Source organism: Symphalangus syndactylus, chromosome 9 (assembly GCF_028878055.3).
Source record: "Symphalangus syndactylus isolate Jambi chromosome 9, NHGRI_mSymSyn1-v2.1_pri, whole genome shotgun sequence".
NCBI lineage: Eukaryota > Metazoa > Chordata > Mammalia > Primates > Hylobatidae > Symphalangus > Symphalangus syndactylus.
The window spans coordinates 117274041-117283851 of record NC_072431.2 but is presented as its reverse complement, the minus strand read 5'-3'; the positions used below and the strand labels follow the sequence as shown (position 1 = coordinate 117283851).

Here is a 9811-nt window from a genome sequence, read left to right as displayed (position 1 = left end):
CTAGGAAAGCAAGTAGGAGAAACGGGCTTTTTGGGGGGAGGAGACATTTGCAGCCCATTGGACGGATTCCCCACCGCCCTCCTCCCAGAAGGTCCCCACTCCCCGCCCCGGGCCCTCCTCCGGCTTCCGCGCTTGGCCGGGAGCCTGGGTGGGCGGGGTAGCCTCTCCAGCCTCGCCTTCTTGGCTGGAGGCACAGGGGCATTAACTTAGCGCCCGGGGTCTCTGCCAGGCTCACGGGACAGCTGCACCTCTCAGCGTCTCCAGCTTCGGGACGCGGTCGTCCCAACTCCTTCCGAGTGGAAAGAGTGTAAAACTTTTGTCTGTGCGCGGGTGGGGCTCAGTAGGACCACGGCGCGTCCTGCCCCGGCTTCCCCAGCCTCCCAGCAGGGTTAGCTGCGGTCAGCGCACTTTCCACTTGGGACTCCCGGCCAGAAACTTCTCGGGAATGGAGCGGTCGCAGTGTGGCAGCAGAGACCGAGGCGTTAGCGGCCGACCCCACTTGGCCCCTGGGCTAGTGGTGGCTGCCCCTCCACCCCCATCCCCGGCGTTGCCGGTACCATCGGGGATGCAGGTTCCCCCAGCGTTCCTGCGGCCGCCCAGCCTCTTTCTGCGAGCAGCGGCCGCGGCCGCCGCCGCCGCTGCCGCCACCTCGGGAAGCGGAGGCTGCCCGCCGGCTCCCGGGCTGGAGAGGGGGGTAGGCGCGGTGGGCTGCGGCTACCCGCGGACGCCCAAGTGCGCCCGCTGTCGCAACCATGGCGTGGTGTCAGCGCTCAAGGGCCACAAGCGCTTCTGCCGCTGGCGGGACTGCGCGTGTGCCAAGTGCACCCTGATCGCCGAGCGCCAGCGCGTCATGGCCGCCCAGGTGGCGCTGCGCAGGCAGCAGGCGCAGGAGGAGAGCGAAGCCCGGGGGCTACAGAGGCTCCTGTGCTCGGGGCTCTCCGGGCCCCCCGGGGGTCGGGCATCCGGGGGCGGCGGCAGAGCCGAGAATCCACAGTCCACGGGCGGCCCTGCGGCGGGGGCTGCGCTGGGACTGGGTGCCTTGAGACAGGCCAGTGGTTCCGCGACCCCCGCTTTCGAAGTTTTCCAGCAAGATTATCCTGAGGAAAAACAAGGTGAGTTGGTCTTTCATTTACTTTTCGCTCAAGGAAATGGTTGTTCTGGAAAGAAACTCTGAAACAAGCCACCGTGTCCATAGGCGGGCAGGAATAGTTGTTTAAAAGAAGCACTTTAAGTTCTGGGGAACTGCTCAGCAATATGGACATTAATGAGAGTGTGAGAGACCCATCGCCTTCACTTTGGAGGAGTTTACTGTTCGTTCCCTCAGGTGATAGGATAAGATCATGAAAAAATGAAGCATGGTGGTAAGAAGTGAGCAATCCACCCTAGGAGTAGAGTTATTTACGCGGAAGTTGATTTGACTTTCACTGTGTGAGTAGAACTTCAAGCAGGCATTGGGCGAAAAGCTTGGTAAGAGGTGCTGTGTTTGAGTCTGCTCTGTACTCTTTCGAGACAGGATCTCACTCTGTTGCCCGGGCTGGAGTGCAGTGGCGCCATTACTGCTCACTGCAGCCTCAGTCTCCCCAGGCTCAGGTGGTCCTCCCTTCTCTGGACTGTTTTCGGCTGTAAAACCAGAGCTGATTTTGCGTGAGAAACTCTGATAGTTGGGGATGCAGTTCTTTACTACATGTTGGCGCGAACATCTGTTGCAAGCTTAATGTGGGGAAGAGACTAAAATCTATCAAACCATCGTCTTTCTTTGTTCCTTCACTCTAAATTGTTTTTGCAAAATGTAATTTGTAAAACCATAGGTAAGAATTTCAAAGTTCAATATTAGAGGTTTTTTATCCAAGGAGTTTTCATTATTTTTCTCTTATTTTTTGACTGCAAGTCAGTTGCCTTCATTTCCTGCGCTAGGAGATATATTTTAGTGAACTTCATAGCCTCCACGGGGCCTACTAAGCAGTGGAAATATCATTGTGATTTTTTTTTTTGTATAAGTCCAAAACTTACACAAAACTTATAAAGCTGTATTATATGAAATTGTATGATAGCTATACAGTAAACTATTAATTAGAAACCTTCCTTGAATTGTGAAAATTGCAGATCTCAACAGATTTTTCGCTCAATGGCTGCTTGAAGTTCTACTCACAGTACATTTGGAAAATTCTGTGAATTGAAATGAGGCATTCAATTCCGAGTGAATTTTGTGTTTGCATGTGTCAACTTTTTGCACATATTCTAATTTATTTGAGTAGGCAAAACAGACTTTCTACAATTCTCATGAAAGATGAAGAGTGCTAAAGAGCACAGTTATTAAGTAAAAGTGCTATGAAAGAGAAGTAAAAATGAGAATTCCTGAAACTACACCGATAGTGAAATGGCTGACAGCTCCCTGTGAGACACTGATTTATGTGATTTCTAGTTGGTACCAAAGTGTTCTGTTTTATAGAGCTAATTATTTTATTTTGTTGTTTGCCTCAGCTAATGTTTGAAAGGTTACTTCAATAGCTTTCTAAATTGACTGCTTCTCTTACACAATAGCCATGAACTGTGGTAAAATAGTCTATTTAATTTACTCATTCATTAGACAAAGACTAACAGTGATTTAGAAGTGAACAAGTTTTTCCTACACAAAAGAACGTTATATTCCAAAGAAGGCAGACTATATGTATCCAAAAACTACAATGCAAGGCTTAATATACAATGATAAATGCAATAGAAGCAAAGGAAGCTGTAGGAGTTGAGAAGACAGAGAGATGATGTAAATGGTATTATATTTTAAAGACACCATATTTTCTAAATAATCTTATGCAAATTGGTGTTTCATTACATATATTATACTATGAGTAAAATATAACAAGACATTATTTTATGATTTCATGCATAAATTGCTATAGAGATGAAATGTTGATAATTGACATGTTCAGGGGCATGCTCATTCATATTTATAAGTAAAGTGGAATGGAGGACTAATGCTAATCTATTTCCGCTTGGCAAATTTCATTAGAAAAGTATTATTGTGTTATTTCAAGTTGAAAATCCTATAGAGTGTAATTTTTGCAGTAGTGATATTCTTTTTTTCATATGCTTGTGGGAACAGCATATAGGAACAGCATTTTGAACTTCAAAACGCTAAATTGTATACACTTTAATATTAAAATAAACTATAGCTATTTCTTTAGAATTTAGAACTGAATTCTTCTTAAGAAAACTGGAGTATTGCAAATCATATTTACAAATCACTGCCTTAGGCAATATTTGTTTTGTGACATTCATAAACTTAGTAGAAAAAGAAAGTTGGACAGAATTACTCTGCACGCTCCACTTAACAGTTTACTCTTACCTCTATATCTCTAGGGTAATAGAAAATGTAAACCAAAGTAAAAGTTATATAGTAAATATGGCTATTTTAATTTTTGTGGTGTTAACCTAGTAAAGGGTATTAAAATATTCTTGTTTGATTAATATGCTCAACATGTTGAGATAGAAAAACCAGAACTTTGTGTAAAAGTACTTTTGGAAAATTGCCACTAACATTGGAGGAGGGCTGTGATTTAAAGCAAATGCCTAATACGTTGTTTTTAAAAGACGATTTGAGGATTCATATAGATTGCAACAGGACAGTTTAAAATTTTCTTTTACAAACAATTTGCTTTTAAGGTCTGTTATTGATATTTCTTAAGGATTGAAAAAGAAAGTACATGTTTCATAGAGGATTATGAAAAATACCATCTGTATCATCTCTCATAAAATGAAATATGCAAGCTCTAGTATGATTTGGGATTGACATAGCAATAGTACTTACTGGTTTAAATTTGAAATGAAATGAACAATTTTGGTTTTTTATATTATTCAAGTAAATGAATTATAACCTGAAATATCAGATAAAAAATCATTTGTTAAAATTTAGCATTAGCGATTAAATAGAATATTCATTTTCAAACTAAGATTATTCCTCTTATTCTCTATTCATTTTATTCAGTTCTTTTTCCATAGTGTCATTTTGAAAAAATATCACTTAGATAACAACAAAACTTAGGTGACATTTAGGAAGATCCCACACAACCAAGATAGAACAGACAGTGTGCCATATCGGTGTTATGCAGACAATTTGGGGTAACAATACACGCTCATCTTCTGTTTCCTAAATATAATTGCATTTTAATATCGCATACCTTTGTGATTCTGAGATGATATAGTAGTATATGTTTCAGTATTCCAGCACCTGCATTTCTGAATAATCTTTCAAATTTGAGTTATTCATTAAAATGCCTTGGAGTGTATAAATATTGCTAATTAATAGGAGTGAATGAATTATATTATCCAGCATTATTTTTGAGTGAGCAGTACTACGTTCTGGGAAGTTTTCCCTATATTTGATTGGTTTTTTTTCCCCCCTCTTCTCCAGAACAAAAAGAGAGTAAATGTGAGTCATGCCAGAATGGACAAGAAGAACTGATCTCCAAATCCCATCAACTTTACCTAGGATCATCTCCTAGGTCTAATGGTGTCATTGGGAAACAAAGTATCAGGTCATCTATTTCAGAATACTCCAACAAGCATGATAGTATCCCGTCTCCTCATCCTGGAGAGCAATCAGGAGGTGAAGGGAGTCCCAGGTCCTTATCATCCTCTGATCTGGAATCAGGAAATGAAAGTGAATGGGTCAAAGACTTGACTGCGACCAAGACAAGCCTTCCTACAGTGTCCTCAAGAACAAGAGATCCTCTTGATATCCTTACTAAGATTTTCCCAAATTACAGGCGCAGCCGGCTAGAAGGCATTCTACAGTTCTGCAAAGGGGATGTGGTCCAAGCCATTGAACAGGTTTTAAATGGCAAAGAACACAAGCCAGACAACAGGAACCTAGCAAACTCAGAAGGACTGGAAAACACAGCCTTTCAGAGAGCTTCAAGTTTTAATCTTGCTGGAATTGGTTTTGGAACTCTAGGTAATAAATCAGCTTTCTCTCCTCTTCAAACTACTTCTGCTTCTTATGGAGGTGATTCAAATCTCTACAGCTTAAATCCTAGAGTAGCTATCAGTCCATTAAGGCTGGCATATTCTTCTGCAGGAAGAGGGTTATCTGGTTTTATGTCACCCTACCTAACACCTGGGTTAGTACCCACCTTGCCTTTTCGGCCAGCTTTGGATTATGCCTTTTCAGGGATGATTAGAGATTCTTCCTACCTTTCCAGTAAAGACTCAATAACTTGTGGCAGACTGTACTTCAGACCAAATCAGGACAATCTGTAATGTATATGCCCATTCTCTCTTTCTGGAGTTTTTCCAGCATACAATACATGCACGTGCACACACATACACACACATCCATTAATATACTTCAATAAGTATGTGAGTGGATTATGAGGTCTTAAAATGCTGGGTTTTTTTTTTTCAAGCAATATAGTAGGTCTTACATCTGAAAACTCTTCATTAGGATTTATCAAATGAAAAAGGAAATCTGAACATTATATGTGCCTTGAATAAAGCTATTTCAGGAAATATTTAATGAATTTTCTCCCTAAATTATCATTTGTAAAAATTTTTATTTTAAAACTAGTTTTTATTTTATTGAAAAGTGGAATTTTTAGTGATAAAATACATTTGTAAGTGTAAAGCAATCCAGCATAATAGACTATAAACCAAAAGGAAGAACTGAACAATTAAGGCAATTCTAAATAATTACTACTTCAAAACTGTTTCTTCTGTTCCTTGCTCATAGGAAAGAAAAAAGTTATTCAAAGTATTTTTAAAGCATTGGATTTGCAGATAGGTGATTCGTAATAAATAAAACATTTGAGCAATTTGAATTTATATTTCCTGAGTGTTTTATTTTTCAATCTTAGCTTCCATTAGTGAAAACAAGTGCCATTAAAAAACATTTCTTTCTCTTTAACTCTGTGTCTATGAAGTAAATCTTAGGAAATATGACTGCGCCATCTCCTGGCCACTATCGCCAGTTGCAACTGAGCTCTGTAGAATATATGAATTAGAGACGTTGATTCTGGAGAGTAACCATTTTTTTTCAAATAGTCATTTTGGATTATACTACATTAAAATTTCCATACTGTAAAGTGCACATCTACTGTGGATGAGAGTTTCAGTCTTTAAGTGTGCTTATGTCTGTATCTGGGGAAATATCCTTTTCTTATAAGTTTGGGACAAGAATATATGGCAGCCATTCTCAAAGGTAAGAATAATTTTATTCAGAAAACTAAAATAGCTGCTCAAATAAATATTTATTAACTGAAGATAGTTGATGCTTAATGCACTGAGGGGAGATATAAGATTTCCAAAGGGGAAAAACTGCCATGAAGTTTCAGAGGTATTCTTGCAATTTTAAAAATAATTTTTGTCCTCCATCTGGCGCATTTGAAAACTATTTATTTCAGTCAGTGGAAAGTCCCTGAGGAAACTGCTTACAAAACAATTTCTAGGACATTTTCTTTATATGTGATCATTTTTTTTTGAAGGACAGTAGCTTCATTGTTATTGTTAGGAATAAATGGAAACCCAGTGGTGGTAAAAGACAGTTGATGAATTAGAGATTGTTTAAACTATTTAAGCAGCATGACTCACTAATGATTTTTAAAATTATATGTATATACGTATGTGTGTATGTACCTATATGCACATATATAAGTCCATGTAGACATACATTAAGCCCCTATAGATTATATTATCATGGAGGCTTTTTTCGTGAAGCCAATAAGAATGTATTTCCAAGGAATATTTTGCCAGAAAATGTGATATTAAATTACTTCAGAGTATCTGATGCTGATTTAGGATGTAAATGTGTTTATTAGGTTATGCATTAATTTTAATGGTGTGAATATAAGAAAGCAGATCTTGAACAATTTCGATGTACTCAATATTCATTTATTATAAAAAAGTTTTATATTCTAAGCCTAAACCATAGTACAATGTCTAGCAAGTAGTTGAAATTCAATTAATATATACTGAGTAAGAAACTCTTATATATGATAGATCTCTTTGAGACTCTGATAAAACTGAAGAACTCTACAAAATGGCGTACGGACACACAGTTTTGCATACAATTTCACTGGGTTCTTGAATCTCCTAAATGGTATTCATGTTAGATTCCTTGGTGATTCTTCAGTTGTTTCTATTGCATTAATCCACTTATTGAATGCTATTTTTCTGAAAAGTGCTAGATCCTATAGAGGACACTGAATGTAAAATATTGTGCTCTAAAGGAAGTTACATTATACAATAGAGATATGGTTTAAAATAATAATCCTAGAGTTACTGCATTACGTATGTGGTTTTATAATGATGTGCTTGTATCTGAGAAACTGAATTGCTTTTGACCTTGGAAGAACATCCATTTTGGGCGGTATTCAAATCTATAAAATAGTATTATAATCATAAAACTTAATTTATATAATGCCTTACACATTCCATACCCTTTCTAATAATTTAAGGACTTAATCTTATCAAATAGGTCATTTGTCTAACAACTCAATAGTATATGAGGAAATTGAGGCTCAGCAGTAGGGATTTTTCTCCCTAAGGTTAGTAATATTAATAATCTGCAGTGGAATTACTGTACTCACTTCAGCAATTTCAGACTCCAAGGTCTGAGGAAGGATTCATGTCTGTTTTGTTCATTCATGGCCTTGAACAGTCTCTGATATATCATAGGTTCTCAACCTATACACTAGGTTTCCACTGACTGAAAAAAAAAGATAGCAAGTATTAGCTTAACAATTTCTTCATTCAACACCTATTTAGTAATTTTTAATAATAACCTATTTGTGCCATGCACTGTGTTAGACACAAGAGATAAAGAAGTGATTAAGATACAAGACTTTGCCTCAAGTTGCTCAGTCTATATTGTGTGTACAAAAACAACCAATCAACCAATATTGGTATTATTTGACAATGTTGGTACATCAATGAGTTCCTTGTAATCTTGATAGTTATATCCATGGATGCTGCTTGAAGTCTGAACTCCTAAGCCACTAATTAGTGGTGGGAAGAAAGAGGGGGTAAATGCTTTAAGAGCTAGCATATAACAAAAATGAATTGGGTTTATTCTGTATCATATAGAGGGCCTAAGAGGCAAACATTTCATAGAGTATTCAAAAGAACATAAGGAATGACTTTTTTCACAGTTAACAGCTGTCCAAGAGTGTAATGGCTGCCTTGTATGATAAAGCATCTTGAACTCGTTGAAAAATGCATGTAGAAAATACCAGTCAAAGCCTGATTGATGGGATTTTTCATTACTGCTTTAATATTGAGACTGAATCATTTTGTAGCTCATCAGAAACATGGAAAGTATTTGTTAAATAAATAAGTAATGGAATCTCAATTCTAAGGCCATGAAAATTAAAACACCCTACCATTATTTGTCAATAAAACAGTGCAGTTTTGCTCATCAGAATTTTGCCTATGTGATAGCCTCCTGAGAGTAAGCAGAAAAGAAAGACATACAGCACAGTGCATGACTTACAAGGGAATAAAACTGACAGAGGTTAGTGTAAGGTATATAGGCATGAGTGGGGCTTAAAGAGGACATGGGAGAGCACTGACGACAAATATTAGTACATTTCCTATAAGGTAAATACCAATATGTCTTTCTAGAAGAAGCATTTGTTTTGGAGTTGAGGAAACCTAGAATGGATTTATCTATATGACTTGGACAGATTACTTATACTCTTTGGACATTTATTTCTTCTCAGCAAAACAAGGATAATAATATTTAACTTGCAAGATTCATGGAGATAAAAGCTTAAATAAATGGCAGAGTACAGTAATGCTTATATACTGGATGCTAAATAAATAACTCTCACTGTTATTACTTTGTATTAAGATATAATCTTTGCCCCCTGGTGGCAGTCTCTCAGCAAAGAGTACTGTAATTGCATTTAATCCACTTAGTGGATGTGGAGCCCAAAGGGCAGCCATCACCAGAGCAGCGTACAGGCTTAGTTCCAGACTTCCTGTTTGGTTGTTCATTTCATAGGCGAGCCACACTTCTGTAACATATTATCGTATATGTTATTTGGATTATTTTCAGGGCTTTCTGAAGAAAATAAACAGCAAAATCATAGTTTGTGTTTATGCTACATTTATTAGGGTTGTCAGGAAAACAGAGTCCATGTAATATGTGGAAATAAGGGAGTTATAGAAATTTAACCTAACATAAACAAAGGAGGAGCTTGAAAATGAATGTCTGGAAGAGGGAAATTGGCAGATAAGAGAAAGATTCACTCATCTGCTTGAAGCACTGGTGTGGGTTGACAAGTGGGAACTGAAGCTCTGTGAAGTCCAGCATGTCCAGTCACTCAAATGGTTCCCAGCCAGGGGTTCCGAAGGGGAGCTATGGGAAACCAGTGCCACTGTGTACGTTCTAGCTCTGTTGGTCTGTGAGCAAACACCTGGTGGTGAACCTGTGCCACCGTGGGTCAGTGAGGTCAGCAGGCAGGAAGACAAGCTAGATGTGGAGTAAGGAAAAGTGAAGACAGCCTGGAAATCACTGGGTATCTGACCTTAATGACTTGTGTTTCACTTCTACCTTAATCTCACCATAATTCCTTTTTGGGGGGCCAATCTCACTTTGAACAATACAGGAAAGGGAATTCTGAGAAATGTAATTTGCAGTCAACCAAATGACAGTGTAGTCTAGTACAGTGTACTCCTTGTCAACACGGCTTTCATAGTCACATATGTTAACCATATTTACTTCCAAATAAGAGCAAAAACAAAATCATTCTTTTACCTGAAGTTGATACAACTATATTTCGTACAACAAAAACACGCTAGCCCACTCCCCAAAAGG

At 38.6% G+C, this 9811-nt stretch overlaps 1 protein-coding gene across 1 annotated transcript; it reads left to right on the top strand.

The window, feature by feature from the left end:
* Window positions 1-203: 203 nt before the first annotated feature.
* DMRTA1 (DMRT like family A1) lies at window positions 204-9082 on the top strand. The gene is made up of 2 exons (XM_055294533.1): window positions 204-1112; window positions 4409-9082. The coding sequence occupies exons 1-2, from the start codon at window positions 446-448 to the stop codon at window positions 5254-5256; spliced, it is 1515 nt and encodes a 504-aa protein (XP_055150508.1). The 5' UTR covers window positions 204-445; the 3' UTR covers window positions 5257-9082.
* The last annotated feature ends 729 nt before the right edge of the window (window positions 9083-9811 follow it).

Coding starts and splice junctions, on each gene's coding strand:
- DMRTA1 (XM_055294533.1), top strand. CDS start 446: ATGGAGCGGTCGCAGTGTGGCAGCAGAGACCGAGGCGTTAGCGGCCGA. Junction 1,113..4,408: donor TTATCCTGAGGAAAAACAAG/GTGAGTTGGTCT, acceptor CCTCTTCTCCAG/AACAAAAAGAGAGTAAATGT.